This window comes from Drosophila melanogaster, chromosome 2R (genome assembly GCF_000001215.4).
Source record: "Drosophila melanogaster chromosome 2R".
NCBI lineage: Eukaryota > Metazoa > Arthropoda > Insecta > Diptera > Drosophilidae > Drosophila > Drosophila melanogaster.
Window position 1 is genome coordinate 22701199 of NT_033778.4, and position 16084 is coordinate 22717282.

Genomic DNA, 16084 nt, shown 5'->3' on the forward strand with positions numbered 1-16084 from the left:
GTATGTATTGTGATGTTGAATGGTTTATTAAAAAATTCCGTTTTATTCAGAATATCTATATAATTTGTGTGTGATTGCTTAAATACGTATATATTAATATTCATGTTCACGGTAGAACCAACTGTAAAATACTATAAAAATATATAGATAATTGTTATGGTAGAGAATAGTTCCTACACCAATTTAAGGTGTTTTGTTTAATATAGTTTCCCTGCATTAATCAAATAACTACAGAGTCTAGCAAATTATTCCATTCTGGCCAGGTTCATCTTTCCCCTAGCCAAAGTCCTCGAAAGAACCACGTTGGAGAGGTTGGCTTCGAAGGCAGGCGCTCGGCTGCGTCCTGGATGCAAGTGGAAAGTGGGAGGTGTGGGCGCCGCTGGGCGACGACCAGTCGGCTGGGCACTCTTCACCAGCTTGGGCTGGAGCTGCAGGCGCGACACTCTGTCCACGGACATGCTCTTGGGCCGCCGGGCTAGATAGCTATGGACGTGGCTATTGGAGCCATTGGCAATGTTCAAATTTACCAGGTAGTCCTGCAGCTGCGTCTTTAGCTGGCTGTTCTCCGCCTCCAGGCGACGCTTCTGTTGCTTCAGGCAGGCCACGTCCACGGCCACGTTGTTGACGCGTCGCCAGAAGGACTCCATTTGGGGTACCACTGCCACCTCGTCCTGGTACGTTAAACCAATGTTGAATGAAGAAATTACCTACTGGCATTTTTACTCACCTTAAGAAGATCAGTGGCTGGGTCAGTCAAGGAACCATTACCCTGATCCTCTATATCTCGAATCTCGATAATCTCCTTGGATATTTCCGGCAACTGGAACATCCGCTCCCGCTGGGTTTCCATCTTGGCACAGACCGCAGACAACTGTGCCAGAGTCTCGCCCTTGGCCACAGTTTCCTGGAGGAATTCCAAGGCATGGTAGCTCTCCACGGACATCAGCTTGAACAACTGGTGATCCCTGGCCACCTCCTGTTCCACACAGGTGCGTAGCTCCCTTAGTCGCTCGGTCAACTGCTGTTTGATGGCTTGCCGCTGCTCCAGTTGGCCCTGTTGCTTGATGTAGAACTCCTCGGAGACCAGACGCAAATTGGTCAGCTGGTCTACCAGGTGCTCGATTTCGTGGGTCTGCTGGCTAATCTGGAGGGCTGCCTCCTCATCCCGCTGCTTCAGATCCACGTACTCCGAGTAAAAGCCTTCGATGTGCTGACAGTAGCCCGCCAGAACACCCTGATACTCCTGCCACAGCTTCTCCAATCGAGCTTCACCTCTGGAGGTGATCTGCTCCAGCTGTAGTTGCATCTGGAAGTGGGGTTCAATTTAACATGTTTTCATAAACTTTTAAAATAACCTTTATTGTAAAATATAATCATCGAAGAGCATTGCACGCAATTGTAAAATTAAGATTGATATGTGTCTTGGTTCATTGTGCGTCAGTCACTCTGTAATTTGGATGCCATTCTCCAGAACTATAAATGATGTGGGCATAGCTGCTCCTCCATTCAGTTCCCAAGATGAAACAGTTGATTTTCCTGCTGATTTGTTTGAGCTGCGGCACCTGCTCCATTTACGCACTGAAATGCAGATCCCAGGAGGGACTAAGTGAAGCGGAGCTCAAGCGAACTGTGCGCAACTGTATGCATCGCCAGGACGAGGACGAAGATCGAGGACGAGGTGGACAGGGCCGGCAAGGAAATGGCTATGAGTACGGTTACGGAATGGATCACGATCAGGAGGAGCAGGACAGGAATCCAGGCAACAGGGGCGGCTATGGCAATCGAAGGCAGCGAGGACTAAGGCAATCGGATGGCAGGAACCACACCAGCAACGATGGAGGTCAGTGTGTGGCCCAGTGCTTTTTCGAGGAGATGAATATGGTAGGTGATCCAAGAGATTCCTTTCAAAGTCGAAATCCTTCAGAGAAGCAGGAGCTTATTCCTTTCAATTCTCACCCACAGGTGGATGGCAATGGGATGCCCGATCGGCGCAAGGTGAGCTATTTGCTGACCAAGGACCTTCGGGACCGGGAGCTGCGCAACTTCTTCACGGACACCGTGCAGCAGTGCTTCCGCTATCTGGAGAGCAACGGAAGGGGCCGGCACCACAAGTGTTCAGCGGCCCGGGAACTGGTCAAGTGCATGTCGGAGTACGCGAAGGCGCAGTGCGAGGATTGGGAGGAGCACGGCAACATGCTCTTCAATTAGGATTAAACTCACCCCACTTTTTAGGTCCTCGCAGCGGTCCAAGAAACGCTCGTGGTTGTCCCGGATCCCGCCATCGGTGTTCTCCTCCAGCTGATAGAAGACGCACTCCAGTTGCTGCTGCTTCTGGGCATGCATCTCCTTGAACGCGGCGGAGTCCTGCTCCCACTGGCTCAGCACCGCCTGCTTGTCGTCCTCGTAGATCGTCCGAAAGAACTCGATGCGATCTCTATGGGTATCTGGGTAAAGGATAAGAAATAAATGGGTTAGAAATGAGGCCTAGTTGCGTTGAATGGTTTGTGTCCATTTTAATTTTCATTTTACAATGCTTCTTATTGTTCATAAAATGTACATCAAAATACTCCAGTAATTTTTGGATTTCCAAATATTTCAATGTTCTTATTAACGAAAGCATTAATATACATGTGAAATCCATTCCATTCATTTTAAGTATCTTTAAACATATTGCTGTAGCTGTGTATTTAGTTTCTGATTAAAATGTTATTTTTAAGGATGTTATCCCAATCGTACCAACTATCCTGGTGATATTCTCCATGTGTGACTGCTGCAGATTGGCGTACATATCCTCGGTGGATTCTATGTGAGCAATGAGGCGATGGATCACCTGGTCCTTGCGCTTAAGTGCCTCCTGAAAGAAAGACTCCACATCGACGATTTCGCGGCGCAGCTCCTGGATTTTCACCTGGCGCAAAATGCTCCGCCACTCCTGGTTGATTTTAGCCATATTGAGTCGACCAAAAGCATCCTCTCTTTTCAGTTTGTTCTATTTTAATGGGAAAAGTCATACCATAGGGATTTTGATTTTGATTTACTGCAAATTCGTGGTGTGTTACCTTCATGTACATGGAAATGAGCTGCATTTTCCGCCGCCTCGTCTCTTCCTCCATGTCGGCCCTCATTTGCAAATACCTGGCCCGCTCCTCCTCGGACATGTTGGCCAATTTGTTGCCTTTTCCTTTACCCTTTTTGCCCATGATTTAGTTTTTTTTTTTTACGGCTACCAAAAATCAGCTTATCAAATTTCAAAGGCCAATCTCTGACTAATTAGGCGAGCAAAGAGCCGCCTTGGAAAATAAATAATAAATTGACTGCCGGCGTTGCCATGACAAGATTCACTAGCCCACCCACTCCATATAATTTCGCTTTTCGTCGCCAGGTTTGTTGCCATAATAATGGATGCGAATTAAATTAATGCGAAACAGTGGAAAACGCCATTAGGGCTGTCCATCAAAGGGGAACCATTTGACATATAAAACTGAGGACGAACCGCTGGAAAGCTGTCATCATGCTGAGAATTGGTTTCGTGATTTGTGTGATTATATCACTGCGCTTGGTACGTACTCATAACACCGTTTTCAATTTGTTCTGGATTGGATAATGTTCGAGGGTGTTTTTAATGGATTATCCACACTAGATCGGATTTATTGTACATAATAATTTTGAAAGTTCAAGGTCCATCGGGGATCCGTATTCGAGCTACTTTTTAATCCTTTAATATGTGCATATTTCTATGCAGAATGGACTCGTGGCTGTCCGAGTTCATTGCCGGCACATGGAGCGTATTCACGAGGAGAACATCCACCATTGCTGCAAACATCAGGATGGCCACGACGATGTCACGGAATCTTGCGCCAAGCAGACCAACTTTCGTTTGCCCAGTCCCAATGAGGAGGCCATCGTGGATGTGACCGTGGACCAGGCGATGGTTGGAACCTGCTGGGCCAAGTGCGTCTTCGATCACTACAATCTGATGGAGAACAACACACTGGATATGGACAAGGTGCGCTCGTACTACAAGCGGTACCATCAAACAGATCCGGAGTACGCGACTGAAATGCTGAATGCCTACGAAAAATGTCACACACAATGTGAGCTCATGCAAAATAACCATCAACATAGTTTAAAATTGAATTTTTCCATTCCAAATTTTAGCTGAAGAGGCCACCGAAAAGTTCCTATCACTTCCAATTGTTAGGGCCTTCTCCACCGCCAAGTTCTGTAAGCCGACCTCGAGTATCATCATGTCCTGCGTCATCTACAACTTCTTCCACAATTGTCCAGCGAGTCGCTGGTCAAATACCACCGAGTGCGTGGAAACCTTGGCCTTTGCTAGGAAGTGCAAGGATGTGCTGACTACTATGTAAGCACTTTAGAGTCCTGCCTCAGGAAATACATTTTAATTGGGAAAACGAAATGATTTTCCAATGATTAAAGCAAAACAATGGCTCTCAATTCATGTGCTCTTTTGGTTTATAAGTAATGGTGGGTGATTGAATGCCAACTCAGCAATACATTTAATTAAATGGATTTATTGTTATCAAATCACTTGCAAAAATACGATATTAACTAATGTCAAGTTGATCGTATTTGTTTACCATTACATCCCTATAAAAAAAAAAACATCCAAATATACAGAATAATTCTGAATGCATAACATTTTTTCATCTAAACAAAATAATTCGAATGTCGTAAATCGTAAATTTAATGTTCTTTATTGCAGAAGAATGATATTCTCATTATTCACAAAGTAGCCAGCGAGTCCTGGCACTTCTTGCTGAAGGCCAGGGTATCCTCGCACTCCTTGGTCTTCGACCAGCGATCCGCCGGGCAGTTGTGGAAGAACTGGCGGATGACACAGGCCAGGACGACACTAGACTTCGGATCGCAGAATTGCTTGGACATTTGCTTGAAGAGGGGCTTCGACAGGAACATGGAGGTATTCTCTTCGCCTTTTGGTGAAAAAAATATCAGTTAGCCAAGAAGTTCTTGCTGAAATAACAACTCTGTACTTTTGCCGTGACAATGATCAAAGGCGTTGATCATTTCCTTGGCATATTCCGGATCGTCGGGAAACCTTTCAGTGAACAAACTTCTCACGGCATCCATGTCCAGGTTGTTGTCCTTCATCAGGTTCAGTTTGCTAAAGACGCATTTGCCAAAACAAGTGCCTCGGATGGCTCGGTCCGCCGTGATGTCCACCAGTGCCTCCTCGTTTTGATTGGGCAGCGTAAAATTGGTCTCCCTGGCACATCCTTCGATTAGATCATTGTGTCCATCGGGATGCTTGCAGCAATAGTGGATGTGGTCCTCGTTAATGGCCTCCGTATTCTCGCAATCAATTTTAATTCCACCAGCAAACTAAGTCATGTATTTGAATATATATAAACAGTGTGAATTTCATTCCTCGAACTCACCCAAATCAGGCTGAAAAAACTCAATAAAATGGTGCACTTCATTGCTCCGCCGTTTATACCAAAATCAGCCCACTACGACAGCTTATATAGTCACCCACATATCGTTTAAATAAAAACAGGAAACCGCTGCCAATTTGCCAAATGTCGAGCCATCAGACTGTCTGCAAATGTTTCTTTATCCGCTCATTTAATTCCAGTCATTACAATGGACATTTGTTACATTTAATTAAGCAATCCAATTTGGGTTTAAATTCATTTATCCAAAATGATGAGCACGCATGGTTTTATAAATGTTATGACCATGGTAAATTAATCACATTCGAAAAGCAATGGTCAACATTGTTTGTTATTGGACGTTCCTAATTCTGGTGGCCGTTTCAAAGGCTCAGGATAATGAGGAAACTACTGCAGTTGCCATATCTTCAGGTGACTTGACTGAGGATAAGTGTAACACATCGGTGAGCTTACTTTAAAACCGAACAGCAAACGTATTAAGTCTAAAAATTCAATTTAGAGGGCTGGCTGCTGTTCTGAACTTTATATAGGAGAAGAGGAGGACCTGGTCAAGTGCTTCGTTATACACTCACCCAAGTTGCCAGTGGATGGGGACGCTGACATCGGCAAGACACTGAGGTTTCTATCGGTAGGTAATTAAAGCTTTATATATCTATTATAACGAAAATATTTGTATCTTCAGTGCTTTGTGGAGTGCCTGTACAAGCAAAAGAAGTACATTGGTAAGAGCGACACCATCAACATGAAGATGGTCAAGCTGGATGCAGAAAAGACATTTGTGGATCGGCCCAAGGAGAAGGATTATCACATTGCCATGTTCGAGTTCTGTCGCAAGGATGCTGTTGGGGTCTACAACCTTTTAAAGGCCAGTCCTGGGGCTAAGGTGCTCCTGAAAGGAGCCTGTCGCCCCTATCTATTGATGGTATTCATGTGCATCAGTGACTATCATCAGAAGCACGAGTGTCCCTACTTCCGGTGGGAGGGCACTGCCAAGGCAGGAACTAAGGATATGTGCGAAAATGCCAAAGCCGAATGCTACCAAATAGATGGAATTACACTGCCCACAAAGAGTCCTGCCTAAGAATACGTATTAAAAAAACTCAAAAATGTCATGTAATAAAATTAAGCTTATAAACGCAGTATGTTTTTTAGTTTTAATCACACACCACACACATAAATTATTCGCACTGATGAATCAGTTTCAGATTCGCTTGGCTCAAGCGGGAGACCAGGATGGGCTCAACAAGCTGATTCGATCGCCAGGTGTCAAGTGGTTCGGCAATATCCGTCCGAAATTTCGTGGCAAGGACTCCCTGTTCAATTCCTATCAGACCTACAGGATATTGGCTTTTTGCACTGAATCCTCCGCATTGGTGGCCTATGCCGAGTTCCGTAACTATCCCTCCATTGCCGCTTTGCCCACGGATTGCTGGTTGGAATGGTTGTCCACCAGATACTGGTACTGATACAAGGACTTAAAACGTTGAATATATCATCTATTTCCGATATATCCTTTAGCCTATCCATGTCCATTAGCTGGCTGAATGCGTTGTTTTTCAACTTTTGCGTCTACAAGAGCGATCAGTCCCCGGTTCTGGTTGAGATCATAAAGGATGTGCTCTACAGGGAGAGCAGGGTGTGGTTTCTGATCACTGTTAGGTGTCCGTATGTGCCACAACCCATCCACTTTGTGGAAACCTTCGATGATTTGGAAAAAATATCCCAGGTCTTTTACCCGCTGGAATATAGCATGGATAAGAATAACAACACACAGTCCCTGTACATTGTGGATAGGTTCGTAATTCTGCCGAGGATTACTTACCGGAAGGCACTGTAAGCTCTGTTCTTTGTGCTCCTTGTTCAAATTGTATACTATATCAGAAATAGCATTTGAAATTTTAAATTCAAATGCCTCTTAAAAAGCAGCAGACTACTAATCAGTTTGTCTGAAATCGATATCGCCTACTAAGATATTGTTAGATATTGTTAGGCATTTGAAGAAACTGTTTCAATAACATTCTTGTTTTGTTTTAAATATTTCCCATGAAGGGCCGAAGATAACGACGATATTATAGCAATGCAAGAGGTCGAGAACCCAGAAATGCGAGAGGAGCTGGGCGACTACTACATTGCCGAGGAGGTAATGGGACAGAATCCGAAGAGTATGCTTGTTGTGGCCGAAACAATCAATCAGTCGCAGGAGTCAGAAATGGCCATCTTTCTGTGGCTGTCCTCGGATATAGACATTATGTTCTATGTGCGCAACTACGAGATGGAACAATTTGGCAATCTGGTGAAGCCAGCGGATGGAAGGTCCTTCCACTACGAGACGATGACGGTGTCGTAAGTGATGGCTTTACGTGCGGAAAGAGTAATTCCTTACCGACTGTCCTGCAGATCGGTACAGCGAAGAGCGGAGGCTAGCATGTTCACCGCAGATGCCCTCGACGATCTGAATGCGGTGACGATTCTGGGAGGACTGCAAAAGGTTGACAGCGGTATGAGGTGTGATTATTTATTAATTTGTAAGGCAAATATCCACAATGATTTATATTTCTCAACAGCGTGGCCAGCCTGGGTAAGATGAAGGTCAGCTCCATTGGCGGCACAATTGTGGATACAAATGTGGCGAATGAAAATAAGTTCTACATGCGCGAATGTCTGTACTCCAAGTTCAAGTACATTCTTGAGAGTGAGTTGTACTGCGAATGCCGGATGCTCCGTTCATAACATGGGTTTATCTAGAACTCCACAGCACCGATTACTATCTGCGGCACGAACAAAGCGTGATTAATTTTATATATCCGGCCGGAACGGAGCCCGCAGGTCCGGCGGCCATGGCGGCGGCATCAAACGTTTTCCTTCTCAGGTGCATTGTGGCACGACAGGATTTCCCACTGCCACGCCTCTTCAACGCAATGGTGGCCATTTTCAGCGCCTATCCGGACAGGGATTACTGCATGATGCTGATGTCGGTGAAGTACAAGGCGAGCAAGAGCTATCTGGAGGTGATGCAGTACTTTATGGTAGGCCAGACTTAGTTTAAGTCAACGAAATAGTTTAAAATAGTTCATACACCAGCCAGTCGCATCACGGCCAAGTAATCTGTCCAGCCTGGACGATGTATTCATAACACATCGCAGCACCATCTTTGGGGAGATTAGTCTGTACAAACTGGAAAAGGAGGACGTGGCACATGTGCACAAGTTGGCACTTGGGAACTTGCCCAGTAACACACAAACTCCTAATTCAAGCAGCAGCAGCTTCTCGTACTGCTCCAAGGTAAACGAGCGGGAGGAGCTGGAGCACGAGCTCCATGTGCTCGATGCGATCATGAAGGATGTGCTGGAGAATGAGTTTAGTGAGTTCGCCGTGTTCACGATTCGGTGTGGGATCTCTACGAGATCTGTTAGGGAAAACACTGCGATTGGTTTTGTGATTGTGCGAGAATTTCACAGTCATGAAAAACTCTTTGAACACTACCACCTTCCCAAGCAAGAATATCAGTTGAATCGACGAAGGGCAGAGATCATATCACTGCGTTTGCATCCTCTTTTCTTGGTTAGTGCCGGTCTGATATTTAGGGATTTGGCCAGGAAGACAAGCTTTTACGATTATTATTTCATTCATTCTGTCGACGTAAGTGAATAGTGCGCTAGAAATTTACTTTTGATAAAATTACTCTTTAGGGCTATAAGTACAGCAACGACTTGAAAAAGATGATGATGGTCGTAGAGCCGAAGCCCATTAAAAAGGTTCCGGTATTTACTAGGGTCCAGGCGAATCATAAAAAACCGAGGAAAAAGCTGGATCTACCACCGCCAAACTTCTCTAGGGATAATTTGATCATCTATCGCCACAAACTCAATCCGGTTAAGTGGTTTACCAACAGCCAAAAACTGGTCATCATTGGATTCAGTGCAGTGACGAAGGCCTTTCTGCGACAGCTTGTGTTTCAATGGAATAGCAAGGAGTAAGTATAGGGTTACATTGTTTGCGATTTCGAATATGAGCCTACAAGACGGATTCGTTTCGTCTTTTTAATATGTTTGATATTTCTCATTAGCCACAAGAACTCGGAAAACTTCACCTGTTTGACTAGGCTTCAAGTGACCGTGATTTGCAGGGCGGGTATTGTAGAGGCGGACTATGACAGCCTATTCAAGTGTCCTTATTGCACTAATAGGCAAGGATGCTATCTTTCGTACCGAAATGAGTCATGCTACGTGAGAGATTGTTGCATGCGGATTGATTTGCGATGCTGGGTGCACTTTGTGCCAGGAAAGGTCGAAAAGGTCGATAGGTAGGGTAGTCATTAACTTATGGAACCTAGTGACTGACAGTGCTCTCAATATGCGTAGAGATAAAAAGTTTGTGAAGCTTGACTCGTGCGAAATTTACTATGACACGCTATTGCTGATGTGTGACCGGATGTTCGTGCTTCGCTGTATAGATGTGCCGGTGTACTCGCCACGACCTTGCAACCTCGTCGAGATTAACTTCCGGCTGAACAAGTTCCTGCTGTTCTACAAGGTTCGAGCACTCCTGGAGGATATGCCGCGAACGTATTTGGTCCTGGTTTATGGCAACAACTTACACACCTACGAGTGCATTGCCTTTCTGATCGGCCACGGTGTGGATTGTTCGCGGATGGTGTTCGTCCAGCCACATCGCATCACTGGAAGGGATGCGGACATGAAGGAAAAGTGTCCATACTGGGACAAAAACTTGCAGATGATCATGGACGACATCCTAGTGGAGAAGGGAGTCAATATCTTTACGGACTATGACTTTCACCATTACAATTTGCATAAGTCAACAGACTTCATTATGGAGGTGATATTTCAACATTTCCCCACTCAAAAACAGATGACCTTCGAATGCGACCTCTTTATCTCCTTCCAGGAGGGACACCTCCATCAACGGCACAAGCAATGTAAGTATGCTTAATGGCTAAAATCTTTGGTAAAAGTTGAAACTTCTTAGGGCTAGAAAATGCCGGCATCGAGCTCGACGGTAATCAAATTCTGGTAAACGAGCGCTATCAGACCAATGATCCAGATGTCTATGCAGCTGGTAGCTTCATTAAAATGCGTATTACACCCAACTACCAATATAAATTTGTCAGTGAAAGAGAGTTGGCCCGCAAGGTGAAAAAGGCGTCGTTTAACTCATTTTATAATGTCCAATTCAGATCCCCAATTATTTTTAGATCTTACATCATCTGGGCATTGTTACGGACAAGAATTTCGAGGATCGATTCGCCGAACCTGTGCTCTTCCAAGCCATTCTTCCGTTGCGGTACTTCATCACAAAAGTGACCATGCCTCGGAGATACCTCCTTTCCCAAGTGCCTGTCATAAAAAATTGCAACCTGACCACGTATAAGAACAAAACCTTCTGTCGTGTGGGTCTATCAACGCGAATGATGGTGGATGAGATCGTGGTTGTAACAAAAAAAGTAAGACTATTTTGTGCAATAAGTATATTCATTCGAATAAATGTTGTCACTTTAGGAGTGCAATTTGGACTTCTTGCTGTACTTTTGTGGCAAGCACGAGTTGCTCCTGAACAAGCTAAAGTCACGCTATAGAGCCAATTTGATTCACTGCTTTTTGAAGTTCTTCCAGGAGCCCTGGACAGAGCTGATCATGCATGATGACTTTGAGGAGCTCCAGGCGGAGAATAAGGAACTGCTCAGCCCCATGGCCATTTCGGCACTTTCAGTGGGTTGAATGAGGTTCATTCAATATATTTTCCCTTTGCTATTTGAACCTTTACAGCGTCCAGGTCGTGGAGCCTTGGGCGAATTGACGGATATGGATTTCTTCACCCTGAACAAGCGCTACATCGAGCTCAAGCTACTGACTTTCCTAAGGGAGCATCGAAGAGACTTTCGTCACAAGTTCGCCCTGCCCGAAGACTTTCTCAAATTGGACCTGGCTGATTACGAGCGATACATGGATACGGAGGAAAATGATTCGTCGTCGGACTTGAGTGAAACATAGTTTTCAAATGCAAAGCAGTCTGGTTGTGTACTTTCCGATTTTCATGTGCAGTGCTCAGACTCAAATACACATTTTACTAATTTAAAATAAAAAAAATATGACCACCAGCAATGATAATATATTAATCGTCACAGCGGGAATTCGGGATCAGCGGCGCATAGAAGACCTCTATGACGCCAAAAGCACTTGGCACTTTGGGGTGAAGGAAACACCACCACTGGACACTCTTTTCTTAAAAAATCAGGCGCAGCGACTGATAGTCTACAATAAGCAGGAGTATCACTTGTTGCTGGCCTACAGCGAGTTTGCCAACCATCCAAATATTCCGGTGCTCGCAAACGATCTGTGGCTCCATTGGCTGAATGTTCGCTTTTGGTATGTCACTTTTGAATGAATCCTAATTTAAGCTCTAGGCTCACTAATGTATCTCCTCCAATAGCGTTGATCTTCCCATCACGCTGCTCAATGCAATATTTTTTAACTTCTTCATCTGCAAGGATGGCCACAGCCAAATGCTCAAAAAGGTCATCTTGGAGGTCTTCTACACCGAGCATTTGGTCAATTATATGCTGGTGTTTAAGCCACCAGATTGCCCGCCAGGCCAATACGATGCCGTTCAGGCCTTTGGCACAACCTATTACCCAAAGCACTCAAAAGTCTCGGAGCAGAAGCATCTGCCAGCGGTCATCGTGATCCAACGGCGCAGCACCATGCCAGTGTTGTCCTTTCGCAAGGCGCTGTAAGTTGGTGCCAGAAATCTGAATCCATGCCTCCTCCTTTTCATTACTTCATTACCAGACCCGAGGACAATGACGATATTGTCGAAATGATAGATTCCGAGGATCCGGAACTGCGTAAAAAGCACGGCGACTTTTACATCGCAGAGCACCTATTGAATGCGGAAGGTTCCGATTCCGATCATAACGATAAGATCATAATTGCTGAGGTGCGTAGGTGTGTGTTCTTTGTCCCGAAACTGACTTAAGTGAAATGTTGCAGTTCGAGGAGGAGATTGCCGATAACGTCAAGGGAGCTGGCCTAATGTGGCTATCTCAGTCCCTTGATATTAAGATGCTGGCCACCAACTATCACTTGGAACGTTTGGGCAACTTGGTGCGGTACACACCGGGTTGTACGCACGCCCATGTTGGATTCGAAGTGATGTAGGTGATTCATGCACTCCATTGGAAGAAATCTTCCTTTCAATTTTACATTCATATTTAGCTCAGTAGAACTGAAGTCGTATAAGGAATTGTTCACAAGAAAGCAAATGGAAGAAAGGTATAAATCGCACGTGAGTAGAATTAACACAGATGGACAGGATGAAACGAGGAATATTTTATTCAAAAAGTACAAGCACATCTACGAGGGTGAGTAAAAATTTAACGAGGCTACCACAGAAAACGCCAATCGAGCTTTCTCTATTATAATCATTAATATTTCCAGAACTCCGAGAGGGAGTCTACTATATAACAGCGCATCAGGACAAATTGGAGATATCTTTCGATTTGCCAGATGGCGAGAAATCGACCAGCGAGAATCGGCTGCAATATTTGGCAAAGGCCTCCAATGGTTTCCTGCTGAAGATGTTTCAGTTGCATCCACTGGTCCGCTATGAGTACACATTTTACTCCTTGTCGGCCATGTTCAGCGCCTTTCCGGATCATGATTACTGTGTGACCTTGGTGCCGGCCAACGTGTCCACGAGTCCTTGCCAGCGGGAGCTGCTCCGCTTCTTTCTGGTGAGTGAATATGGGATTTGAAATTCCGCTGAAAGTTCCTTCACCCTTATCCATCCATCCATCAGCCGGTTGCCCATCGTCCGAGCAGCACCGTTTCCGAAAACTTGTTCGTCGCGCATCGAAGTACGCTGTTTGGGGAACTCCGCGTACATCGATTCGAAAGTCAGGAGATCGATGAAATCAGAACCTTGATAAGCAAACAGGCCCGCAAAAGGGAAAGCTTGTCGGAAGATGATTCTGAGGATAGTAAAGGGATCGACAATTACACAGAGGACGTTCTGTCCATATTTGAGGATATCATAAGGGAAATCCTCGAGGATCCAATGTGTGATCTGACCTGCTTCACCATTCGATGTGGCCAATCGAAGAAGCATACCGACTGCCCGTTGGTTGGCTTTATAATCCTGAGGTGGGAATGGTAACTGTCTAAAATATGTAACTAGCATAATTGTTTCCTTTTTAGACCCTTTTTGGTATATGACGATATAAGCAAGATATTCATGATGCCGAGAGACCAGTTTTCGCTGACGCACAAACGTGGCGAGATTGTCATGTTTAGGCTACATCCATTTTTCCAGATGTGGTGCAAGACGATCCTTCGCACCGTTGCCTTATGCGATAATTACCGAGAACTGTACTACATACACTTCTTTAGCGTGGGTTATCTATTAGTTGTACAATGTTTGAACGTATTTGAAAAGGTACCTTTGACTTGTAGGGCATCTCGCTGCCCAATGATCTGATGTACAACATGATGCCCATTGAGCCCCGCCGCATGAAGAAGAATCTGTTCAACTACAAGTGCGTTTCCTTAAGGCGACGGGTAGCGAAGGGAAAAATGTCAGTTAATGTCAGCATGGATATCTGCACCAGTCGCATGCGGCTCTTTTGCCACAATCTTCAGCCCACAATGCACATGGGCGGCAAGAATTCCCTGCTTATCGTGGGCTTTTCGAGCACGTGTATGGCCTTTCTGCGGACCGTCATCTTCGCTTGGAATTCAAAGGAGTAAGATGATATAACCGTGATACCTAACGAAAGCTTACTGACTCATCAAATGCCTAATAGTTTGATTAATTATAAAAAGTACAACTGCCTGCCCATGGTGGACATCACGGTCCTGGTCGGTCACGGAATTATAGAATCGGCATATGATTGTGACTTTTCGTGCAACTTCTGTGCGAACGCCAGGAACTGCTATGTGGACACCGGAAACGTGAATCCTTTTGTGAGGGATACAATGCAGCGGATGGATGTGAGGCATTGGGTGCGTTTTGTTTCCGGTGAAGTGAAAAGTATAAAGAGGTGCGTGACTAAATATAGTTCTATAAATCTTTGAGTTTCATCTACTTAAATAAGTATTCCCTTTTTAGACAAGAAAAGGTGGTGGAGCTGTCGGATGGCTGTCATCTGTACTACGATAAGCTGGTGCTGATGGGTGCCACAAGGTACGGGTTTGAGGACAAAGAATTTAAGGGGCATCCGATTCCCTTGAACTATGTGGTCAACAATACTCGCCTGGACAGGATTATCTTTTACCACAAAGTCTGTGAAATGGTCGAGTTAATGGAGTCATACTACATTATAGTCTACGGATACAATTTGTGTATCTACGAATGCATTCACTTCTTAGTCACACATGGTTGCAAGGCTCAGAACATCATATATGTGCAGCCTCATGTGCCGATAGTAATGGAGGACCTGGGCATTCCCGAAAAGGATTCTCGTCTGGATCCGATCATCCTGGAAATGATAGCTGACTTGGGAGTTACGATATATTTATCGACCAACTACAGCCAGTTTATTCTGAGTCAAGATAATATGAACATTGAGAAGGTGGAGCTGATCATGCATCCATCTAAGAAGAAGATCGTGCTGCACTGCGACCTATTTGTCAACTACAATGACAATACCATAAGTTCGAGCATGGAGAACGGTACGGCAGATCAGAATAACAAAATATTTCCATATAATTCTTTGTTCTTTTCCAGTTCTCTCTGAAGCGGGTATTGAGATAAGTGAAAGGAGGATAGTGGTCAATTCACGATATTGCACCAATGATCGCAATATATTCGCCGCTGGTATAAATGTGATCATGATACCGAAGCCAAACTTTCAGTATACCTATGGCAGTCCGCAAGAAATGGCTGAAAAGGTGAGAGTTTATCTAATTTTAGGTATAGTACATATACAAACAAATTTAGCTTCTTTAGTTGGCCTACGAATTGAACATGATTAAGGTTGTGATGCAGTCGCGATACTCCAAGCCGTACATGTTTACGGGAATCCTGCCAATGGGCTATCAGATCATCAAGATCACCCAACCAAAGCCCCTGCTTATAGGACAACTACCGATTGAATTTTCTGAGACCTTGACTACCTACGATGATGGCGACTTTTGCCGCATTCGACTTAACAATAAACTGATTGTCATAGAGATTGTCTGCGTCACCAAGAAGGTAAACAGTACGAAATTTCTATTCTACATATAATTTATTACATTTTTCTAGCCGAAGAGACTTTACTTTATGGAGTACTTTTGTGGCAAACACGCCATGCTACTCAATGATCTGCGCGGTCGCTTTCAAGCAGGTTGGATTCAGAATTTTCTGGATTTCTTTCAACAACCCTGGACAGAGCTCCTGATGCACGACAGATTCGAGGATCTGCAGTTAAAGAACCGCAGACTTCTGCTCTCAATGCTGCTGATGAACAACAAGGATACCAATAATCCCAGGAACAGTTTGGAAAACACGCAGAGGCTAAGGCTGGAGGAAAACGTGATCGATTTTGTGCGAACCTATCGAAAGGATTTCACTCACGAATTTGCGCTGCCGGAGGATTGGGGTGTCTTTAATCTATGAGCGGGATGACTTTGGATGTACCATACATAAATACT

The 16084-nt window shown here is 44.7% G+C and overlaps 7 protein-coding genes and 1 non-coding gene across 10 annotated transcripts; 5 read left to right on the plus strand and 3 right to left on the minus strand.

Annotated features, from left to right (window-relative positions):
- Positions 1-146: 146 nt before the first annotated feature.
- CG30259 (uncharacterized protein) lies at positions 147-3249 on the minus strand. The gene is made up of 5 exons (NM_137864.3): positions 3060-3249; positions 2737-2989; positions 2221-2444; positions 728-1306; positions 147-671 (listed from the first exon to the last, which is right to left on the minus strand). Exons 1-5 carry the CDS (start codon positions 3198-3200, stop codon positions 246-248), a joined length of 1623 nt encoding a protein of 540 aa, NP_611708.2. The 5' UTR covers positions 3201-3249; the 3' UTR covers positions 147-245.
- Positions 1497-2588, plus strand: Obp59a (Odorant-binding protein 59a). The gene is made up of 2 exons (NM_176249.3): positions 1497-1881; positions 1963-2588. The coding sequence occupies exons 1-2, from the start codon at positions 1519-1521 to the stop codon at positions 2206-2208; spliced, it is 609 nt and encodes a 202-aa protein (NP_788429.1). The 5' UTR covers positions 1497-1518; the 3' UTR covers positions 2209-2588.
- Positions 3250-3505: 256 nt separating the features above from the next.
- Positions 3506-4441, plus strand: Obp58b (Odorant-binding protein 58b). The gene is made up of 3 exons (NM_137865.3): positions 3506-3559; positions 3743-4094; positions 4159-4441. Exons 1-3 carry the CDS (start codon positions 3512-3514, stop codon positions 4368-4370), a joined length of 612 nt encoding a protein of 203 aa, NP_611709.1. The 5' UTR covers positions 3506-3511; the 3' UTR covers positions 4371-4441.
- Positions 4442-4673: 232 nt separating this feature from the next.
- On the minus strand, positions 4674-5480 carry Obp58c (Odorant-binding protein 58c). The gene is made up of 3 exons (NM_137866.2): positions 5421-5480; positions 5016-5364; positions 4674-4955 (listed from the first exon to the last, which is right to left on the minus strand). The coding sequence occupies exons 1-3, from the start codon at positions 5460-5462 to the stop codon at positions 4747-4749; spliced, it is 600 nt and encodes a 199-aa protein (NP_611710.1). The 5' UTR covers positions 5463-5480; the 3' UTR covers positions 4674-4746.
- A 255-nt stretch (positions 5481-5735) lies between these two features.
- Positions 5736-6574, plus strand: Obp58d (Odorant-binding protein 58d). The gene is made up of 3 exons (NM_137867.2): positions 5736-5878; positions 5935-6063; positions 6118-6574. The coding sequence occupies exons 1-3, from the start codon at positions 5750-5752 to the stop codon at positions 6514-6516; spliced, it is 657 nt and encodes a 218-aa protein (NP_611711.1). The 5' UTR covers positions 5736-5749; the 3' UTR covers positions 6517-6574.
- Positions 6575-6578: 4 nt separating this feature from the next.
- asRNA:CR43735 (antisense RNA:CR43735) lies at positions 6579-7344 on the minus strand. The gene is made up of 2 exons (NR_073895.1): positions 7258-7344; positions 6579-7173 (listed from the first exon to the last, which is right to left on the minus strand).
- Positions 6596-11526, plus strand: CG30275 (uncharacterized protein). Of its 3 annotated transcripts, none has more exons than NM_176250.4 (14): positions 6596-6894; positions 6954-7268; positions 7485-7778; positions 7833-7940; positions 8000-8127; positions 8181-8461; positions 8517-9074; positions 9125-9408; positions 9502-9738; positions 9797-10371; positions 10422-10585; positions 10648-10896; positions 10952-11161; positions 11219-11526. In NM_176250.4, the coding sequence occupies exons 1-14, from the start codon at positions 6626-6628 to the stop codon at positions 11441-11443; spliced, it is 3897 nt and encodes a 1298-aa protein (NP_788430.3). In that variant the 5' UTR covers positions 6596-6625; the 3' UTR covers positions 11444-11526. The 3 variants fall into 3 exon arrangements, with proteins under 3 accessions (NP_788430.3, NP_726231.4, NP_001137738.2); NM_166544.4 differs by having other exon boundaries at positions 6954-7229; NM_001144266.2 differs by having other exon boundaries at positions 6954-7229; positions 7833-7933.
- Positions 11503-16049, plus strand: CG30268 (uncharacterized protein; the record flags this gene model as incomplete). The annotated part of the gene is made up of 14 exons (NM_137868.2): positions 11503-11818; positions 11883-12182; positions 12242-12389; positions 12443-12606; positions 12668-12813; positions 12890-13185; positions 13251-13594; positions 13649-13841; positions 13904-14193; positions 14254-14490; positions 14559-15121; positions 15177-15340; positions 15399-15644; positions 15696-16049. The coding sequence occupies exons 1-14, from the start codon at positions 11541-11543 to the stop codon at positions 16047-16049; spliced, it is 3723 nt and encodes a 1240-aa protein (NP_611712.2). The 5' UTR covers positions 11503-11540.
- Between the last annotated feature and the right edge of the window lie 35 nt (positions 16050-16084).

Excerpts from the sequence above, each read along its gene's own strand:
- Obp59a (NM_176249.3), top strand. The coding sequence starts at position 1,519 with ATGAAACAGTTGATTTTCCTGCTGATTTGTTTGAGCTGCGGCACCTGC. Across the intron at positions 1,882-1,962 it reads TTTTCGAGGAGATGAATATG|GTGGATGGCAATGGGATGCC; the intron begins GTAGGTGATCCA and ends TCTCACCCACAG.
- Obp58b (NM_137865.3), top strand. The coding sequence starts at position 3,512 with ATGCTGAGAATTGGTTTCGTGATTTGTGTGATTATATCACTGCGCTTG. Across the intron at positions 3,560-3,742 it reads TGATTATATCACTGCGCTTG|AATGGACTCGTGGCTGTCCG; the intron begins GTACGTACTCAT and ends ATTTCTATGCAG. Across the intron at positions 4,095-4,158 it reads CGAAAAATGTCACACACAAT|CTGAAGAGGCCACCGAAAAG; the intron begins GTGAGCTCATGC and ends TCCAAATTTTAG.
- Obp58c (NM_137866.2), bottom strand. The coding sequence starts at position 5,462 with ATGAAGTGCACCATTTTATTGAGTTTTTTCAGCCTGATTTGG. Across the intron at positions 5,365-5,420 it reads GTTTTTTCAGCCTGATTTGG|TTTGCTGGTGGAATTAAAAT; the intron begins GTGAGTTCGAGG and ends TACATGACTTAG. Across the intron at positions 4,956-5,015 it reads TGATCATTGTCACGGCAAAA|GCGAAGAGAATACCTCCATG; the intron begins GTACAGAGTTGT and ends TTTCACCAAAAG.
- CG30259 (NM_137864.3), bottom strand. The coding sequence starts at position 3,200 with ATGGGCAAAAAGGGTAAAGGAAAAGGCAACAAATTGGCCAACATGTCC. Across the intron at positions 1,307-2,220 it reads GCGAGGACCTAAAAAGTGGG|ATGCAACTACAGCTGGAGCA; the intron begins GTGAGTTTAATC and ends CCCCACTTCCAG. Across the intron at positions 672-727 it reads CAGCCACTGATCTTCTTAAG|GACGAGGTGGCAGTGGTACC; the intron begins GTGAGTAAAAAT and ends TTAACGTACCAG.
- Obp58d (NM_137867.2), top strand. The coding sequence starts at position 5,750 with ATGGTCAACATTGTTTGTTATTGGACGTTCCTAATTCTGGTGGCCGTT. Across the intron at positions 5,879-5,934 it reads AGGATAAGTGTAACACATCG|AGGGCTGGCTGCTGTTCTGA; the intron begins GTGAGCTTACTT and ends AATTCAATTTAG. Across the intron at positions 6,064-6,117 it reads AGACACTGAGGTTTCTATCG|TGCTTTGTGGAGTGCCTGTA; the intron begins GTAGGTAATTAA and ends TTGTATCTTCAG.
- CG30275 (NM_176250.4), top strand. The coding sequence starts at position 6,626 with ATGAATCAGTTTCAGATTCGCTTGGCTCAAGCGGGAGACCAGGATGGG. Across the intron at positions 8,128-8,180 it reads GTTCAAGTACATTCTTGAGA|AACTCCACAGCACCGATTAC; the intron begins GTGAGTTGTACT and ends GGGTTTATCTAG. Across the intron at positions 10,897-10,951 it reads TCGTGGTTGTAACAAAAAAA|GAGTGCAATTTGGACTTCTT; the intron begins GTAAGACTATTT and ends TTGTCACTTTAG.